The 21160-nt window shown below is 42.4% G+C and overlaps 1 protein-coding gene across 4 annotated transcripts in view; it reads left to right on the top strand.

Moving 5' to 3' along the window:
• Nucleotides 1-1894: 1894 nt before the first annotated feature.
• ABCB4 (ATP binding cassette subfamily B member 4) overlaps nucleotides 1895-21160 on the top strand; it is a 68104-nt gene continuing 48838 nt past the window's right edge. The window contains exons 1-7 of one of the 4 annotated variants that reach the window (XM_053926582.2): nucleotides 1895-2268; nucleotides 2472-2532; nucleotides 6302-6356; nucleotides 9066-9216; nucleotides 15031-15088; nucleotides 18760-18951; nucleotides 20013-20184. In XM_053926582.2, the coding sequence (XP_053782557.1) occupies nucleotides 6321-6356; nucleotides 9066-9216; nucleotides 15031-15088; nucleotides 18760-18951; nucleotides 20013-20184 (609 nt within the window). In that variant the 5' untranslated portion in view covers nucleotides 1895-2268; nucleotides 2472-2532; nucleotides 6302-6320. Of the gene's footprint in view, nucleotides 2269-2460; nucleotides 2558-6301; nucleotides 6357-9065; nucleotides 9217-15030; nucleotides 15089-18759; nucleotides 18952-20012; nucleotides 20185-21160 lie in introns of those variants that run through there. The other 3 variants (XM_053926580.2, XM_045194269.3, XM_045194271.3) reach the window with 3 other exon arrangements.

Raw genomic sequence — 21160 nt, forward strand, 5'->3', positions numbered from 1 at the left:
TGTTTGAATGAAGGTCTAGCCCGGTGGGATGCACCATGTAGAGTTGTTTCATTGTCAAACAGATATAAAAAGAGCCCTTGGCTTTGTCTCCAACATGGGGAAGCACACAAGCACAGTCCTGTATGTAGGCACGGCTCCTCTCTGCCCTTGACCAGACAGTCTTCCTCTGCCCTCACACGCAGAGCGCACGAGCACTTCTGCGAGGACATCTCTGTGAACTGACTTGGACAGACAGGCAGGCAAGTGTGTCCTATGTCTGGGTGCTTTTTGTCTGTTTTTGTTTTTGGCTCAGAAGCTTCCTACTTCCTCAAGTATCTGCCTTTTTACTCCCTCCCCCCCCCCCCCCAGGATTTCTTTTATACAAACTGTAGAGGCTGTCATCTCCTCAAAGGCCCTGAGCTTTATACTGTCCTCTAGTCACCCCCAAGCCTTCTTTCAAACTGGACAATGGCAATTGCTTCACTCCCAGAGTGTCTTTAGTCCCTAGTGACGGGCCCACCTGTTCAGCTCCTGAAGTGGAGGAACTCTGGGTGATCAAAGGAGAGAATCCTCATGGCTCTGGTGGACTGGGTAAGGAGAAAAACATGTTGAGGGAAAATACTTAAGTAAATCCATTTCTATCACATGATTCCAGAACATGCTATAGTTTCACCCAATTGCCAGCATACTCGTATTCTTGAAGTCAAGTTCCGCCTAGCTCAAGGTTAACGGGCAGAGCAGACGGAGAAAAGTGGCACATGTGAGAGAGAGTGGCAGAGCTGCTGGCTCCTCTTCCAGTCTTTCCTCATCAGCCTCCTCTGATCTTTTAACTATCACTCTAGTTACCATTTATTAGGTGCCTCCTGTGTTCTGGGCACTTTACACACATTATATCTAACCCTAATAACACCCCTGCTTTTCAGAGACTCAACCAAGAATTAAATGAAGTGCCCATAGTCAGACAGCGAACGACAGAGGTGAGATCCATGCCAGGGTCTGCCCCACAACACCTGCTCTTCCACCGTGCTCTGCTTTAAGGTTCGCCAGAAACCCAGGGAAACCTTGGGATGACTTCTGTGTTCGTCAGACACAGCAGGAGCAAGGACCAGCAAGCAATCCTGCTACCTGATAAGGATGGGAAGCCATATTTGTTGAGCACCCACTGTGTTTTGGGCACAGATCTAGTTTTTGAGGTTTTTTAAACCTTCTTAGTTCATTTATTCCTCACAGTAACCTAATACCTACAAGGAAACTGAGGCCTTCAGAAGTGAGCTAAGTGTCCAGGGTCACATAGTTAATAAGATGCGAAGGTCTGAGTTTGAGTCCCTCTGGCTTCAAAGCCCTTGATAACTTTTGCTCAATATTTTAGACCCTTCCTTTTCGGCCGAGAGCAGAAAAATTAATCGGAAGGGACAAGAAAACCACACGGGGAGTCAAGTGGGCTCTAGGTGTAGAGACCCCTGGAGTATAGGGAAAAGTCCAAGATCAGAGCAGGAAACCAGTGGGGGTGGGGGGGGAACTGGGGACTGGACCCTGGTCTGGCTGATGCAGCCTCAGGCAGGACTTAACCTCTGGGCTGTTTCTTCTTTAAAAAAAAAGAAGAGAAAAGAAAACGCGTGTTTTGAATCAGGGTATCTCTAAAGTCCCTTCCAATTCTGAAGTTCGGTCTCTAACTATTGAGAGCGCACCGACAACGTTCCTCTTCCCCAACGAGCAAAACGTGGTGCATCGCAGCCCCGGTCCGCCCGCCATCCCTGCCGATGGTTGGGTTCTGGGCAGGCGGCACCAGACCTGCGGATGTAGAAATGGGAAGAGAGTCTCGTGCTCTCTCCAGGTCCTCGGCCCCCCACGGTTGTCGAGCCTCTTGGAAGTGTCCCCGCTTGGGTTTGACGAGAAAACTGAGCTGAGAGAGAGAGAGAGAGAGAGAGAGAGAGAGGCAGTCACTTTCGGGGGCTCCGGCGGCACCAGCGTGATCGCGGGCTTATCGCCCACAGCCGGCGCGCCGGGCCGCGGCTGGCGGCTCGCCCGGGTGGGCGGTGGGCCGCGCGGGCGCCCCCGGCGGCGAGGGGGCGCGCTGGGCCCCTAGCCCGCGCCGGGCCGCGGAGCGAGCGCGGCGGGAGGCGGGAGCTGCTCCGGCGGGCCGGGGCCCGAGCCCCGCGGCGGCGGGAAGGCGTCGCTGGGCCCCGACGCGCGCGGGGGGCGGGGGCGAAGTCGCGGGAGCAAAGTCCAGGCACCTGGTCGCAGCGCCCGCGCGCCCGGCGGCTCGGCCAGAGACGCGCGAGGGCCGAGGTGAGGGAGGCCCCGGCGCGCCGGGAGCCCCGGGACGGACGGTGGGCGCCAGGCAGGGACAGCCGGACCCCCACCCGGCGCCCGCGGGCCGCGCCACTCCTGCGTCGGGCTTGGACCCCTCGGGCGGGGGTTGCGAGGAGGCTGGTCGTCCTCCTCGAGCTGGGGCGGGTGCACTTGGACCTGAAGCTGTGGTTTCTCCCCAGGCTGTGATGGATCTTGAGGCGGGGAGGAACGGAACGGTCCGGCGCCCCAGGAGAGCAGAAGGTGACTTTGAACTGGGCAGCAGCAGGTACCTCACCGGCGGGCACCGCTTTTCCGTTACGCGCGAATCAGCGGGGCCACATTCGGCCTGGGGAAGAAGTTGGGACAAATCTGTTTGATGCCTTTGGCCTTTGTTTTGGAGCTGCTTTGGAGGGTCTTGTCTGAGGTTCTGACCTTCCTCAGGGAATGTCACCGCGGCTCCTTTTGCAACAGGCTCGGGAAGAAGAGGCTGTCCTTTAAAAAGTGTCCGCTTCCCTTTGTGCAGGGTGATTCGATGAATAACTGTGTTGTATAATCTTCCTTGTATTGTATAAGTCTAAACTTTTACAAACAACTTTCAAAAACATCATCTGATTTTTCATGCTTATAGACGACTGCCGTTGATGGTGGTGCTTTTAGAACAAGGGCAGTGGAGCAAAATCTCCCTTCTTCGCCTGCCTGTTCCTCTTCCTCCTAGTCTTACCCCTCCCCCCTCCCAGCCCCAGGCGGGTTCCGTATTTCCTCCCTCGGGTCCTTGAGGTGGGGAGGGGGCCCTTGGGCAGCCTCATTCTTCAGTAATCTATGCTTCCAGATCAGTTTTTGTTCCAATACAAGGGCAAAGCTCAACGCTTCCTTTGCTTGAGTGTCTTTCTCCCATGAAGGCTCTTTGGTTCCCGTGGGGCCTTAATAAGTGCACTTCACAGGCCTCAGTAGGAACAGAAGCGACCAGTCAATGGTGTGTTGTCTTTGTTTCCTCTTTTACTGTGGGAATAGTGAATCATTTTCGCCTTTAGCCTCAAATAGTTCATGAGGCTATTATGGTCTCCGAGTTCACACCAGGCCATCCAGAACTAACTGACCTGTGTCATGGAGTAATCACCCAGAGGGACAAATTTATCAAGTTCTGTAGTGTGTCTTCAAGCTGCAAGGAGCCTGATTAGCCAACTGAAACATGCCTATCTTGTGTTTAAACCGAAGCATTATTCTAGCCTGTTAACTCCTTACAGTGATATTGCTTACTTCTCAGTACCATGCCACTCATTCAGAGAAAATTCACTTTGCCATAAAGATTTGGAAGCGGATAGATGGTAATATTTCTCCCAGGAAGATGTGGCATTCATCAGCTGGCAATTTAGTCTGGGATTGACTGTGAATCTATAAATAGATGGCATTTTCACCAGAAAGGCTATTTATGCATTGCCCTGGCCGAGCATTTGGGGAGTGCACAAAGGAGCTACCCCTGCAAGACAACAACAAAAACACAGTCACACTCCAGAACCAAGAAGTCCTCAGAGGTGGAGCTCCAGCCAGCCTTGTGTTGGAAGGAAGAAAACAGTTCAGAAGAGACATACAGAAAGTTAAGAATACAGTAAGACTGAAGGATTATGAAATTAAATATAATGAGGCTAATTTTTATAAAGAGCAGACCAAAGCTTGTACATTCAGAGGACGTTAAGCTCACCTCGGTTATGTAGGGCACATTGAAACTTAGTTATATGCTCATTCCACTCGTGCTGCTGTTGCCTGTGGCACATTCTTTTAAATATATTTGGTGGCAGATTCCTGTCCTTTGACTTTAGAAAATGTCCTAAATAATTTGGGATCAAGTTTTATGAGTTAATCTTATCACCTACTTGGAAATTTAAGCTAAATAAATGCATTTTAGGTAAAAAAAAAAAATCTCTGTCCTCATGGAATTTACATTTTTGTATGGTGGACAGGCATTAATAATACACATACTAAATAAGTGTAATGGAGCAAATGCCAGAAGATATTGAATGCTATGGACAAACATTAATCAAGGCTAAGAAAATCAGGAGTGCAAGGAGGAAGTAGTTTGCAGTTTTAAATAGGGTGGTCAAGGTAGGTGTTATTTGGAAGGCAATATGTGAACACAGATATGAGGGAAATGAGAGGAGAGAGCAGTGGGTGCATTCCTGGCAACAGGCATCTGACAATGTGAAGACGCTGCAATAGGAAACCGCGTGGTGTGTGCCCAGAACAGCAGAGGCCAGGGCAGCTGGAGCAGCGGAAGCAGACGTGGAAGTGGGAAATGTGGTCAGAGAGGGAATGAGGAAACAGATTGTGTATGGCCCTAGAGGCCGATGTAGGATTTTGGATTTTACACTTGATAAAAATGGGAGCCATTGTAGGCTTTTGAGCAGAGGAGCAGCATGGTGTGTCTTGCCTTTTTAAGCGGTCACTCTGGCTACTGAGTTGAGGACAAACTAACGTGGGCATAAGTGGAAGTAGAGAGACGAGGCAAGCATTCTCCCGGGCCAGCGGGATAGCAATAAAAGTGGTGAGCACTGGCTGAATTCTAGATGTATTTTGCATGTAGAGCAAACAAGATTTCCTGACACCACTCCCCACGACCCTTCAGAAGAGTGGCCTTTACTATTTTGGGATTTATTTTTTAGTCAAAGAAGAACTTACCACAGTCCCCCTTTATCCACAGGGAATATGTTCCATGACCCTGCAGCAGAGGCCTGAAACCTCAGATAGTGCTCAACCCTATATATGTAATTTTTTTCTCTAAACATACATACCTATGATAAAATTTAATTTATAAATTAGGTACTGTAAGAGAATAACAGCAATAACTAAAAATCAAATAGAACAATTATAACCATATACTAGAATAGAAGTTATACAGAGTGGGACAAAAGTAGCTTTACAGTTGTTTGCATGGAAAATAATATAACAATAAATAATAATACAAGAATAAACTCTGTTTTGAGTACTTAACACTGTAAATCTGCTTTTGCCCCCACTGTATGAGTGATACCTCTCTTTCTGTCAAAATATCTTATTGTACTGTATTCACCTTTTCTCTTCTTGTGATGATGTGAGGTGATAGAACGCCTAATTAAGTCAAAAACTCTCACCTTTTCACTTAAAGGAAGCACTTTTTGGCTCCTCTCTGGCATGTCCGAGTTGCCAGTATCACTACTCTTGCATGTTGGAGCTATTGTTAAGTAAAATAAGGGTTACTCGTGCACCCGCACTGTGATACCATGACGGTCGATTTGGTAACTGAGACGGCTACTGAGTGACTAAAAGGTTGGTGACGTATACAGGGTCCAGCAGAAGTAATGCCACCGAGTGAGGTCAGTAGGGTACGTGAATGTCTTGCACGAGCAATTTGAACACATCACCTAAGTTGTCATATGGTGTGGTTGAGTGTGATATTGTTATGTTACGGAATTGCATGCCTATGATTTTGTAATAGAAGATTTTTATGTAACAAAACAGGGGTGTTATTTGTGGGGGACCCCGTACAGCATAGATATGCAGGGGTGATTCACATCTGGGCCAGGATGCAGCAGGACAGCATGTGATTCCAGCACAATACTCAGACTGGCACACAATTTAAAACTCACGAATTGTTTGTATCTGGAATTTTCCATTTAATGTTTTCAGTGCGTAGTGGACTGTGAGTTACTGAAACCGCTCAAAGCAAAACCGTGGGCAGGGAAGGGCGAGTACTGTAACTGATTTGGCAGACATGCTGACATGTTCTCCTTCCCTCTGTGTGGGAGCTCTCTGTGAGGCAGGTGACCGGTTCTCCTTTACCCAGATATTCCTGTAGCACCTTGGACAGTTACCTAGTGACTAAGTGATTGCCTTGAAGTATTTGTTAAACGGGATAATTTTGACAGTTTGTGGACATCACTGTTTTATATTTGAAATATTATAATAGTTGAAGAGGGTAACTTCTTAAATTTATATTCAATTGACTGGGAAACATTTGGTAACAGTTTTAAATTGAAACAGTGATATTTTTTTTCAGCACCCAAGACAGAAAAAAAATGAAGAAAGTGAATTTGATTGGACCATTAACGTTGGTAAGCTGTGAGATGAAATGTGATAATTCTTGGCTTCATTTAGATTTGGTGTCTTTAACCGATAGTGACAGAGCCAGTACTTCACGGTTGCCTGCAGGTGATGACAGGTTTTCCCTGCTGCACCTGTGCTGTCTTCAGCTGGCTCACTGTAGCCAGGGCTCACGTCCCCAGGTTGGGTGATGGAAGAGGTGGAGAGACACTGGCTGTGAAACAGCAGCGCTAACTGGTTCCCAGGGTCATCGAAAACTGGACTTGTGTTTGTAGCACCACACAAACAAACCCATTTCAGAAAAAATATGTATTTATTTGTTTCACAGAACCCCACAAATTTAGCTTGAAATAAGCTTGCACATAGAGTGATTGTTCACTATAGAAATTTAAAAATAATTAAGAAATCTGTGTTCACATTTGGCATCCAAGAAGACTGATTAAATACAGAGTAACTCCACTGATTAAACACAGAGTAATTAGGGACTTAGATTCTGTGTGACACAAGTCCCAGTGCCTTTCTGCCAGCACCCAGCAAGCCAACATATGTTCTTCGTTTGTAGTATGTCTCATAGAGGCAGCCCAAGAAGATGTTTGCCCACTTTTGCTAAATATGGGTTTTAAACTGTGACAGCCATGATTTGATAACAAGAAGTTGACATGAAGTGGCATGTCAACGGAAGTCTCCAGCTTAATAAATAAGTGGGCAAAAAGTCACCGCAACACCCTAGGCCTTGAGCAGCCTTGCAGATTTCTCCTGACACCCCACAGCTCCTATTCACTCTCTTCTCCCTTATCCTCATGATGTTTTGGTAACAGTGTTTTTTTTTTTTTCTTCAATTTAGTGCTTTAGAGAATGAATTGTAAAAATAGATCTGGTTTTAATGCACAGGTTTGTCTCCTATGGAAAATAAAATACCCCACACAAAGTAGGAACGTGGAAAATTTCATCTGAATTTAAAAGTTAAAATTTAAATTAAGTTTAAATATAATCTTTTTCAGACTATGAATAGATATTTTTTTGTCCTGAAAGAGATTCAGGACAAAATCTAGGCTTACTTAGGATGTTGCTATGAAATTTATGTAATTTCAAATTTAAGCTTAAAGACAAAAATGTTTAGTCTGTAATTTGAAAAGCATTTAAAACATTCTTCAATTTCGTGTCAACGTTCAGGAAAGAGAACATTGCAGGATGACCTAAGCCTTGTTTGTAATTGTAGCCAGTGGGCCCAAGTGCTCCATCTCCCTTCCCCAGCAGCCACTGAATTGAACCTTGGGGACACAGGTCCCTTTTGAGGCAATTTTAGGCACTCTTCTCCATTTACTCTTGACTTTAGCTCCTCCCCTTGTTTCATTCCAAGTTCCACCTGGCTTCTGACCTTTTGTTGGCACTCTCGGTTGCCCTGTGTGTTTGATGGTGGAATTTGCCTTCTCTCACTGAGTTTCTGGAAATCTCTGAAAACAGCTCGCACACATCTCCCCTCCCTACCATGTGCGTCTGACTCAGCGTCAGCTCTCAAGGACCCCATTCTGTGAAGTCCGACTCATCATCCGTTCTCTTGATGACTGTTGCTTGTCCCTGAAAGCGGTTGGGTGACGTGAGGAAAATGGGTAGAGGAAAAAGAATTAAAAAGGGGGAGAGATGCAAGGGAAAGAAGGAAAGGTATAGAGATGGAAAGATAAGACGATGAAAATGTAGTCTGAAAAGCAGAAGAAGAAAGAAGCACAAAGAGAGAGCCATAGAACGGCTGATCACAAATGAGGAGAAAAAGTGAGAAACTGGAGAGGACTGCACAGACAATGAGGAAAAAGTCTTTGGAACATTATGGCACTGATCAGCTGCTTAGTTCTTGGCTGTTGTGCACAGCGGGTTAGCACTACCGGGACAGCGGGTTTCACTGGCCTAAGTGATAATACTAAGTACATTGTCCATGGACAGTACCAAGACCAAGATCCTTGGTGTAGCCCACGGCTTTTCTCCTTCTCTCTAGTGGAGTCTCCCACTCTTTGCCCTGAGCACTTCAGGAATATTCCACCCCATGGAGCTACCTGAGCACTTCACGTACCTTCTAGTCACCTTGCTGTTCTAAATCTAAACATCCCCTATTTCCTCTGCATTCCCCAACTCTTCTTCAGCTAACCCCTCCCATCCTTCATGGTCCTGTAACAAGCATCATCTCCATGAGCAAGACTTCTCTAAAGTGCACAGATAGTCCCTCCATAGTGTTTGCTGCATTTCACTGCTGAGCTGTCCATCAGCAGCTAACTTAAACCTCTTCAAGGGATCTTATCCTCAAAACTCAGAGGGTCAACTTCCCCCCTATTTGTAATTCTTCCCCTGAAATATTCTGAATGACATTGTAAAGAATGTGGTGTGTGTATGTGTGTACTCCTGGCTGTTCTTAACTCACTACCTCAGGAGTTCTGGACGTAGAATTAAACCTTTCTTCCTTCTGATTATATTGCAGTCATTCAACCAAATAAGATATTGATTAAACAGAGTCAGATTGATTTCTTCACAGAACACAAAATAAATAGAATAACAAAATTAATCTGTTGTTGATTTGGATTGAAAGCCACCTTCTTCCCCATTACATTTATTTGCAACTACTCCAAATGTACTGACCTTAAATAAAAATCCAAAGAACATGTAGCTGTGGAAAAGAGAAATTCTGTCCCATAAGGTAAGATACATACTACTTTCTTTCTTTCTTTTTTCAGTTTCGATACTCCGACTGGCAGGATAAACTATTTATGTCCCTGGGCACAGTCATGGCCATAGCTCACGGGTCAGGCCTGCCCCTCATGATGATAGTATTTGGAGAAATGACCGACAGATTTGTTAGCACTGTAGGAAACTTCTCCTTTCCAGGTAAGCTTTTCTCTACTTTCTTTTTTTTTTTTAACACATAGTATTCCTTTAACGAGGTGAAGGATTTGAAATTGATTTTGCTATTTGTCGTATACGTGTTTAGTGATTTAGACATCTGGGAGACTTTAGATATCACAGAAGTTGTAAAATCTCAGAAAATTCCTCATGTAGATTTTAAGAAATAGTAGTATGCTGTTTGAAAGGATAAGGAAAGATACAGAAAGCGTTGCCTCTAAATAAAGAAGGGAAGTCGCTCTATTTGAGGACAGTAGGACTGTAGCAGAGTATATCTGTGCAGCATCCATCCCATTGGTGACTGCTGGTGAAGTTTAGAATACTCCAGATAGCATAGCCGTACTTCTTAGCTGTGCTCAGTTTGTAGAGCTGTTTCTGCCTTTCTTTGTTCTCTTCCCCTCCCTGTTTGTTAAAATTATAGCCATTTTCCATGTCTAATTTTTAGATCAACCAGGTTGGCTGGAACTTGATAGAACACTTCACTAAAGAGGGAACAGATTTAATATGAGAATGACATGGTTTGAAACGCACCCAAACGACTCTAATTACTGAGGCCAGAGGAGTCCCATAAGCTAATGTCACCTAAAGAGGGGCTGTGCCAACAGCACTGGAGTGAGGTTCCAATGGACATAGTTGTTTTCATATTAGCCCAGCTCTACTTAGAAAGGAAGAGTTCCATGCTTTGTACCAAGCCTGAGACTTAGTTCCTCTCAAGAGACCTTGTGGGCACTAGCCTGGAGAAGACTGAGTGGAGCTTTATTGGTACACAGATGGTGGGATAGAAGGAAGAATACCAGTAAAGGAAAGGTAGCTTTCATAGCAAAGATACCTGAGAAAGAGTGGACCCTGTCATTTAGATAACATTCAGTAGGAGTTCTCAGTGCCCGCGGATTGAGTGCCACACACTTGGTTAGCACTGTAGGACTTATGTGTAATTACTTAAGAAAATAGGATTGCTTGACTTACTTAAATGGATCTATTTACATAAATATTGATAAACATTTATGCCTTTTAGAAAGTAAAAGCATGCTTTGAATTAAAAGAAAGGCTCCTACAATACTAGTTTATTTATTTATTCTCAAGTACTGTTGTCTCTGAGAAGAACCCGTTAATACTAATCTTTTATTGTATTTTGTATCTGCCAGGTCCTATTTCACTTAACCCTCATAAGAACAATCCTGTACGATAGGTAATATTATCCTCTGTGACCTATGAGGAAACCGAGGCTTAGAGAGGATCAGTAACTTCTCCAAAGTTACATAGCTGGTGAGCGTTAGGACAGAATTCAAGTCAGGTCTTCTGCCGTTCAAACCACATTCATCATGACCATGTAAATATCTTCGATTGCCAATGTAAACAATTTTGCTTTCTATTTAAAAACAAATGTGCTTGGGAAAGTTAAATGGATTATTTATATTTAACCAGTGACCAAAATTTTAATATAAATACCATAAAGGTAAAATTGGAGTAACATAGGATAGTTTTAAAAGTCTTCAAGCAAATGAGGGGTAGGAATTTTCTATTTGTTCTCTTTTTACTTTTTAGAAACCCTATAGGTCTATTATGCACTGATTACATATGTATAAAGCAGGATGATGCCCATATTCAGATGCATCAATCAAAAATTTATTTCAATTCAGGAGTTAAAAAATCAGATTAATTATTGTATATCATACAATGGAATAATATTCAGCTTTAAAGAGGAAGGAGACCCCGACACACGCTACATGAATGAACCTTGAGGACATGATGCTAAATGAACTAAGCCAGGTGAAAAAAGACACATACTGTACAATTCCACTTATATGACGTATACAGAGCAGTCAAATTCACAGAGACAGACAGTGGAACAGTAGTTCCTGGGCACTGTGGGGGAGGAGGAAATGGGCAGCTGTTCTTTAACGTGTAGAGTCTCAGTTTTGAAACACGAAAAAGCTCTGGAGATTGATTGTACAACAATATGAGTATACTTAGCACTACTGAACTGCACACTTAAAGATGGTTAAGATGGTAAATTTTATGTGATGTGTATTTTATCACAATTAAACTTTTTAAAAAAAAAACACTTATCACAGATAAATTAGCATTTGTACCGATTTTACTAGTCTTGTTTTTAGAATACTAGAATAATTCTACAACTTTCTTATTTGGAGCAGTTTGCTTGTTTTTTACGTGTTTCTAAGCACTCAACTGAATGGCTTTGAAGTTGGACATGGCAGACAGGCGCCATGTGCTGTGCCCAGGGCCAAATTCAAGGTCTCTCTGGAGAATGTCACAAGCAAGCCTCTTACAGACCTGCAATTGCTGGAGTACTAAACTCACCAGAGTTGCCAACTTACTTTCTGTGGCCTCCAAATGATATGACCCTTGGTCTTCGGTAGCCACGTTTCTTATTGGCTGTCTTGGAGGATTTGGAAGGGGAAGTCCCTCCAATGTTATTAATTTCCAATGTCCGCTCTTTCATAGTTTAGAAAAGTAATATTCTTATACCTCTTTGGAGAAAAAGAAACCTTTCAATTTCATCCTCACTCTCAATCCAGAGAGATCATTGGCATGTTTAGAGTTGCAGAGGGTAGCAGCACTCACGGAAGCTGCGAGAAGACAGAGTACTTAGCTGTGCTTAGCTGAGCTCCCTAGATCATCTCGTAGAGATCATGTTTATTTAGAATCTACTCTTCAGAATTGTGGGACTCTTGGACAGCTAAATGAGAAGGGAATGTCAGAAGAAAAAACGGTTTAAATTACAAGAGGGTCTGACAATGATTTATTGTGAAGAGAACCCATCCTTGTCAACAGGACAAAGCCACTCCGTGACAAGGTCGTCCCTCCCAATGACTCAGTTGGGCAGAAACTATGCATAATACATTCTGCATCCAAAACCTTAAGGACAGAGTCATAGAAACAGTTTTTCTGCAGAGTATCAAGAACTTGATATATTTTATGCCAAGCCTCTGTGACTGTAATGATCTAGGATATGCTGAGGGGAAATTGATATACACTGCATGTCCTTGCTTGTCTTAGGATTGAGAGGAAAAGGCATTTTGAGCCTTCTGTTACCTTATTTAACTGCCCACGCTACCTAAGCTCCCTGGAAGTACACCACCTCTTTGTTTTGTGCCAAGTATTTCTATGTGACAAAAGAAAGTTTAGACAGGATTGAGGGAGACAGACATTGATTTACTTTGAGACTCAAAAGTGACGGTCCAGACTCCCTATGTAATGTCTCCTTGAGTAATCCTTAAAGTTGTACCGTTATTATTCACGCCCTTCACCCAACAGCTGTATGACCTTGGGAAAGTCACTTAACCTCTATAACTTACCGTTCTCATCTTTGAAAGATAATCATAGGTTTACTGATAGAATTAAACGAGATGATTTGCATAAAGTATTAAATGAGATGATTTAAGTAAAATGTCTGGAACATAGTAAATCACCAGTAAATATTGGGGCAAACTAGCTGTGAGAACTTGGAAATGACACAACTACTCTAAAATTCTGTTTAGTAATCTATAAATGGGGTGCATTCCCTGGCAGCTCTCTGAAGTGAATGGGCAGCTTCAAGGATTCCCTATTGCTTTGTTATGGGAGGCATTTAGGCAGGGAGAGTGAGAGTTCTCCATCTTGACACATTGGAATGAAGCCAGGGCATTTTTAGAAACATGATGTCTAGATTCAGTCAAAGGTTCTGATTTCTGGCATTGGGTGCAGCCTAGGCATCTGTGTTTTTTCAAGCTCCCCACGTGATTCTAATGGGTGGATTAGCATTAAGATCCCCCAAACCCCCAAACTATCTGGAGATTGTTGATAAGACAGGAACATAGTAAGTAGCATCTGAGAAGAGCAGTACTACAGCCTTTCGGGATCTAGAATCCCATGAACATTCTAGATCTAGAACACCAGCTCTAGAATCCCATATTTCCAGATCTGGAATTCCGGGTCTAGAGTCCCAGCAACACATTTGACTCACCTTTGTCCCCAGGCAGAAGAAATTCTCAGTTTCCTGGGGGCTCTGGAGCTCCTGGGGTTACTAACCCAGAACTAGGTTGCCATTCTTGGCCTGGGACTCGTAGAAAGGAGCGGGCCAAATTTGGAATACCCATACACTCTCATTTCCTAGGAGGAGAGATCAATCTGAAATATAATACCCTCAATGATAGAATTTAAAAGTCTGAGGTAGGTATTGGAGGACAGTCAAACTCATTGAAATAAGATTTCACCTGATTTCTAAGTTCAAGGAAAAAACTAGCCCTGTACACATACATCTCAAGGTTTCCCAAGGTTTTGAACAGTGATTTCTATAAATACTACAGCTTTAGGATAGCTTGTCTGCCTCTAATCCCAAACATAGTTCCATTTTGGCATATCAGAGGTGCATATTTAAGAACTCAGGAAGGAAATGAACACACAGAACTCAACTGATAAGAACAGAAGTAAAATAGCGTCTGGTTCCTCAAGGATCTGATAGCTGATAAAAAGCACTGATAGCTAGATTAATAAGCACTTCATTGTGAGCATCAGTAGAAATTACAATCCTGAGGGAAAGATTATGCCTGGCAATTTATTCTTATAGTAGTTTAAGTTTTAAATCAATTTCAACCTTATCTCTCTTTGGAAGAAGATAAGGAGGTTCCATAGCACCTGAAAACTCGACCTCTGGGTTATTTACACATGATAAAGGAACAAAGATAAACTAGTTTCTCTCCTAGCATCGTGGTGAATGGGAAATACCTACCTTGGTATGTTTTCTCACCAATACCTCGGTGATACTTTATCCTATTATTTTGTAAATGTAGTAGATATGGGCTCTTTCCTTTTTATTTTTTCACTTTGTGTTTTTAAAAAGGTGAAAGTAAATGATTACACATGAATCAATCAGTATAGTATGGTGTTAGGAGCTGTATAGTACAGTGTTAGGACTTTCAGGCTTTTGCTAGCTGTGTGACTTTGGTAAGTTACGTTATCTCGCTGTGCCTCAATTTCCTTATCTGTAAAAATGGGGGTTCCTAAAACAGCCCTACCTCGTAGGGTTGTTGTGAAAATTAAAAGAATTAATACATGTATTGTAAAGTGTTTAGAACAGAGCCTGGCATATAATAAATACTCAATAAATGCTAGCTATAATGAAAACCAGGAGAGGCACACTGACATTTTTATTAAATTAGCCCAAATTAATAGATAATATATTTCCTTCCAATTAATACTGCTTTAAAAGCACCAGATACGGTTTTGCTAGTAAACGAGACCTGGAACTCCGGATGATGACTAATTGCCAGTGATCCACTGACTTGCCTCTGAGCAGCTCAGTTATCTTCCTTGTCTTTAGTTTTTCTTCCTTTGTATTTTCTTCCTTTTTTTCCTTTCTATTACTTAGATCATAAGGAAGCATTCAAGGGAAAACACACAGATATTAAAATAAAATTTACAGAAGCAGGTGTATCTGTCTAGTTCTTGAGCTACTAAGGAAAAAAAAGTGCCCCTGAAGTCCTGTATTTTCTGTTTGGATAATTTCTTTTTTCCTCCTCTGCTTTCTGTAGCCCCACTCTACTTCCCTAGGAAGCTGCTTGTCCGAAGGCCACAGACTGATAGGATAGGAGAGGAACTGGAGAGGGAGTATCTCCCCCCACCTGCACCCTAGGTGTCCTGCACATAAACCCATCCGCTTCTTTACTTGAGTAGAGAAAAAAGAGTGCACTTGAATTTGAAAAGAAAAGAGAAAAGATTTCTTAAATCTAGCAATGTCTATTAATAGTTCAAACTTTCAAAAATGTCTTATTTTTGTTTTGTTTTGTTTCTATTTAGTGAATTTTTCATTGTCAATGTTAAATCCCGGCAGAATTCTGGAAGAAGAAATGACTAGGTAATTAGCTAATATGTATGTACTATTTACCTTTTGTTATACTCTTTAACCTATTGTTATCATTTATACCACCTCCAACCCCACCATTTGAAGTAAGTTGCATACATCATGGACCTTTCTTTACTAACAAATACTTCAGTGTGGTTCTTAAAAATAGGATATTCTCTTCAAACCACAGTACTGTTATCAACTTCAGTGAATTTAATATTGTACAGTACTCTGATCTAATCTGCCACCTGTATTCCAATTTTGTCAGCTGACCCAGTAAAGTCATTAATGGCATTTCTCCCCTACTTTAGCCTTTTTCATGGACATCTCAAAAGCCTGTAACATAATGTTTGTATGTGTACATAGCAATTAACACTGCTGCTATAAATGAGTACTATTCCTATGTTATGGCAGGCCTGAAAGGCTTCTGTATAGAGGAAGTTTGTAAAATTTATATAAAAAATATATTCAAAAATACTGAAACTGACTTTATTATTACTATCATTTTTTCCAGCACCTTCTCCCCATCTCACTCTTAGCAGTGACCTGCCTCACAATTCACTGGATTATTTCTTTTTTAAAATTATATTTTATTGATTATGCTATTATAGTTGTCCTGATTTTTCTCCCTTTGCCCCACTCCACCCAGCACCCCCACTCCCTCAGGCAATCCCCCCACCATTGCTCCTGTCCATGGGTCATGCATATAAGTTCTTTGGCTACTCCATTTCCTATACTGTACTTTACATCCCCATGGCTATTCTGTAACTACCTATTTGTACTTATTAATCCCCTCACCTCTTCACCCATTCCCCCAAACTCCTCTCCCACCTGTGATCCATCAAAACGCTCTCTGTATCCATGATTCTGTCTCTGTTCTTCTTTGCTTAGTTTGTTTTTTAGATTCAATTGTTGAAAGATATGCATTTCTTGCCATTTTATTGTTTATAGTTTTGATCTGCTTTTTCTTAAACAAGTCCCTTTAACATTTCGTGTAATGATGGTTTGGTGATGATGAACTCCTTTAGTTTTTTCTTCTCTGGGAAGCTCTTTATCTGCCCTTTGATTCTAAGTGATAGCTTTGTTGGTAGAGTAATCTTGGCTGTAGGCCCCTGCTTTTCATGACTTTAAATATAACTTGCCAGTCCTTTCCAGCCTGCAAAGTTTCCTTTGAGAAATCAGCTGATAGTCTTATGGGGACGCCCTGTTGGTAACTAACTTCTTTACCCTGTGGGTAAGCTACTTCTAAGAGTCTCTCTTTATCTTTAACCTTTGGCATTTTAGTTATGATGTGTCTTGGAGTGGTCCACTTTGCATCTATCTTGTTTGGGACTCTCTGTGCTTCCTGGACTTGCATGTCTGTTTCCTTCACCAAATTAGGGAAATTTTCTTCCATTATTTTTTCAAATAGATTTCCAGTTTCTTGCACCTTCTCTTCTCCTTCTGGCACCCATATGATGGCAATGTTGGACCTCTTGAAGTTGCCCCAGAGACTGCTTATACTTTCCTCATTTTTTTTTGGATTCTTTTTTCTTCTTGTTGTTCTGATTGGTTGTTTTCTTCTTCCTTACCCTCCAAATCATCAATTTCATTCTCGGCTTCATGCACTCTTGCTGGATGCTGCTGTTTCTCTGTAAATTTTTCTCTATTTCAATTAGTGTGTTCTTTGTTTCCTACTGGATCTTTTTTATGCCACTGAGGTCCTCACTAAGTTCCTTGAGCATCCTTATAACTGTTGTTTTGAACTCCGTATCTGATAGATTGCTTATCTCCATTTTGTTCAGTTTTTTTTCTGGAGTTTTAATCTGTTCTTTCATTTGGGCCATGTTTCTTTGTCTCCTCATTTTGGCAGCCTCCCTGTGTTTGTTTCTATGTATTAGGTAGAGCTACTATGACCCCCTGTCTTGGTAGTGTGGCCTAATGTAATAGGTGTCCTATAAGGTCCAGTGGCACAGCCTCCCCTATCACCCAAGCTACTCAAAATGTGCCCACTGTGTGGGCTGAGTACACCTTCTCTTGTAGTTGAGCCTTGGTTGCTCTTGGCAGATCAATGGGAGGGATTTATGTAGGCCAGTCAGCTACAAGGACTGGCTATGACCACTTACCACCAACCTCCTCCCTCCGTGGAGAGTCAACTGTGCAGGGGCAGGGTGGTGATGCTCCAATGTGGTCTGTAGCAGTTTACTGGGTGCACTGGCCCTGGGGTTTCCCAGGTGGTGCAGGCCAGGGTCAGCCCCACCTGTGTTTTGCTTGGGGCCACCCTACCTGAACTATAAAGCAACCTGAGATGGCTGCGACTTGTGCTGGTCTTAGAGATTCCCAGATGAATACAAGTTGTGAATCTAGGCTGGGTGCTGCTAGTGCTGGGCCTGGAGCTCACTGAGGCCAGTTGTTGCTTGTTTGATAGGATTTATGAAGTTGTGAAGCATGAGCCAAGACCAGTCATTCATGTGGAAAAGCAACTTGTGTAGGCCTGTAAGTCAGGTGGGATAGAGTCTCTGGGGATCTCCATGGCAGGTCAAATAGTGTTAGCCAGATTGATGGAGTCTCAGATATGGCACAAGCTTGCTGGTTCTGTTGGGGGAGGGTTAAGAAAAGGGACAGTGGCCTCTGCTCACCTTCTTGCCAGATATTTTAGTTTTCCCTGGTGCTTTTCAAGCTGCTGCCTTGGTGCTGGAGTTCAGAGGGAGTGAGTCTATGTATGGGTTCTTTAAGAGGAACTGCTTGGGCCTCCAGAAGTTTCTTCCAATGACTCAGTCCCCACTGGTTTTTGCAGCCAGAAGTTGTGGGGCTTATCTTCTGGCACTGGAACCCTGGGCTTGGGGACCTGGTGTGCAGTTGGGACTCCTTGCTCCTGGGATATCCCTCCCAAATTTTTATCCACCATACATGGGTGTGGTACCAGTCCATTCTGCATCTTCACCCCTGCTACCAGTCTGGATGGGTGTGGTTTCTTCAATTCCATAGTTATCAGACTTCCATTCAACTTGATTTCTGATGGTTCTGAGAGATGGTTATTCTGTATTTTACTTGTAATTTTGATGTGGTTGTGTGAAGAGGTGAGCCATGTCTGCCTATGCTGCCATCTTGACCAGAAGTCTGAATTTATTGTTTTTAAAGATACTCACTTTCCTCTAATTTAGTCAAATCCTCACTCCAAATTAGTTTGAATTCATGAAATTTTAGCATACTACTTAAATTTTTTTTTCAAATTCTGCTAATTAGGAAGAGGGCTTTTTTGTTCTTTATATAAACAATATGAGATTTAACTAAGAAACATTTAACATGCTCAACCTGTTTATTCCTATATTTGCAACATGTTGAATAGTGTAAACTTTCAATACAAGATATACAAGTCTAGAATATTAATTATGAAAGAAGAATCAAATTGTACCTATAAACTGTCAATATCAATTTAAAATGATTCATTAGCATCACTATTTTTTGCAGTTAACCACAAAAATTTATCTCGTTTCTTTGGCCCAATTCAAGTAAATCAATTTGCTATCATCTTCTCATAATTTAAGAAAAGAGAAAAGAATTTAATGTATATTTGTTATAATGTTGTACACAATCTCTGTGATCACTGCAGTAAATTTATTTATTCCCAATTCTGAAGATTAAATCCTGAAAGACATGAATAAAGGATGCCATATAAAAGAAGCTTTCTATTTATTTTCCAGATATGCATATTATTACTCAGGATTAGGTGCCGGAGTTCTCGTTGCGGCCTATATACAAGTTTCATTTTGGACTTTGGCAGCTGGCCGACAGATTAGGAAAATTAGGAAAGAGTTTTTTCATGCTGTTCTCCGACAAGAAATAGGCTGGTTTGACGTCAGCGACACCACTGAACTCAACACACGGCTAACAGAGTAAGTGTGTTGTTAATGTTACACTTGCATAAAGAGGTTATCCACTGTGTGAACATTTGTCACGGGAGGATTTTAAATGAAAAAGTGACTAGATTAAGTGTTTGATGTGTATTGAGAATAGATGATCTGACAGCCGTTTGTAGCACTTGCAGCCTGCACCACAGTGTATCTTCTTAAGTGTTAGTTTCTCTTCTCAGTTACATAGTAGGTTTATTTGAGGACTGAGCTCACATCTTACACCCTTGTTTCTCTCTCATGGAGCTTACCACAGGGCCTGACAGATGTCGTATACTCTGTTAAGATGGCTGAATGAATGAATCCATGATTGAGTGAATTCACAAAGAGACTTGTCTTAGTAATTGCTGGCTCTTCACTCATTCATCAATTTGAGGGCCTGTTCTGCGCCAAGCACTGGTCTAGATGTTTGTGATACACCAGTGACCGAGACAAAGACCTCTGTCATCTCATTGCTTATGTTCCAGCAGGGGGAGTTAGAGGAGGGACGTTTTCTTACTGGAGTGTCTGGCAAGGGTGTGGTGAGCAAGTGAGGTCAAAAAGGAGGGAAAGTTGAGGCATTTAGGACCTGGCCAGCCTCAGTCAGGACTTCACTCTGAGTGAAATAGGCAGCGGTGGCACATTTTTTCGTCTGAGGAGTAGCCGCCTGTCCAGACTCCCATTTTCAAAGCGTCACCTTGGCTGCTGTATTGAGAGTAGACTGGACCGAGAATAGGGCCAACAGCAGAAGTAAGGAGCACTTCCCTGTTATGGCTGTAATACCCTTCTAGCTCCTGTGTTTAAACAAATTGACTCATGCTCAAAATGGTAATGCTTCTCTAATAGGGTTAACAAATTTAATAAAATCAATTTTAATGGTATTAATGTCCCTTTTTTCCTTTGTACAGTATTTACTTGGGGAAAGTATCATTCCAGAGGCTGAGCCTCTGACAGAGGCTTGCAGTGCACGAACAAGTCTTACCTGTCTATGTGTTTGTTAGATGTCTGCTTCACCTTTCTAACTGACGACCTCCTGCCTGTAACCACGTAGGTGTGATCTTTTTTAGTGACATCTCCAAAATCAGTGAAGGAATTGGTGACAAGGTTGGAATGTTCTTTCAAGCAGTAGCCACGTTTTTTGCAGGATTCGTAGTGGGGTTCATCAGAGGATGGAAGCTCACCCTTGTGATAATGGCCATCAGCCCTGTCCTGGGACTCTCTGCAGCTGTGTGGGCCAAGGTGTGTGCGCTCGGGCATTTTCGCGTGTGCTAACCCGCCCCCCACAGAGTTACCTTTAAGATGCAGGATTCTGGTCTTAGACTTGTGCAGATTGGGGCTAAATGTCAGGGGAATCCACATTCAGAAGCATGTTGTTAGTATGGTGCCTTAATAAGGAAATTTACTTTAAATGTGATTAAAAAATATCACGGTTATTACCTGAATTACAGATTTTTTACACCGCTTTTATTTCTTTGGGTAAATCTTCTGGCATAATAGTTTAAATAAAATATATAGTTATGTCCTTATTTAAGGAAACACACAATTTTAAAATATATTGTTCCTCCTAACTATTGTGTGAATATAAAAAAATTTAAATACAGTTTGGGTTTTTTCTATTTATTTTTAACTGTTACCGTGATAGTTAAGTGGCACTCTGCCAATTTTGCCTGAAAGTAAGATACGTGTCACCAGTTCTACTTCAGCCAACACTGCAGACTTGAGACATTTTACTGGCAATTTTTGCTCACTCTGGTGTTGCTGATTTACTTAGTAAACTACTTGTATCTCTTCTGTTTTGACTCTTCCTCTTGCAACATTTTGTTTAACTATCTTAGTATTCAGTAGAATGCCCATGAGTAGATCTAGAAATATTTTTTCACAGCAATTCAAAATTGTGACACAGTAAAGGAAAGGGTTGTCAATCCTTTCAAAGCAGGAAGATTTTATTTTTGTTTACTTTGCAATCAACCAAGAAAAAAGCATAGAAGATGTGGAGCTTGAACTGTTACCAAAAACGCTATGTAGAGAAGTGTGCATGGATTTCCTCTTCCTGTCTACTCCTGGGAGCGTACTGCAAGGGTAGATCAAGTCCAGCCTGTAGAGGCAGGAGAAGCCACCGGAGCTGGTGCACTGAGTGTCCCTTGCTTCAGGTCTTCAGTGTTTAGTAACGGATAGGTTGGGTGGGAAAAGGTGACTTTCAGGGTTGACCAGACTG

This window comes from Desmodus rotundus, chromosome 6 (genome assembly GCF_022682495.2).
Source record: "Desmodus rotundus isolate HL8 chromosome 6, HLdesRot8A.1, whole genome shotgun sequence".
Lineage (NCBI taxonomy): Eukaryota > Metazoa > Chordata > Mammalia > Chiroptera > Phyllostomidae > Desmodus > Desmodus rotundus.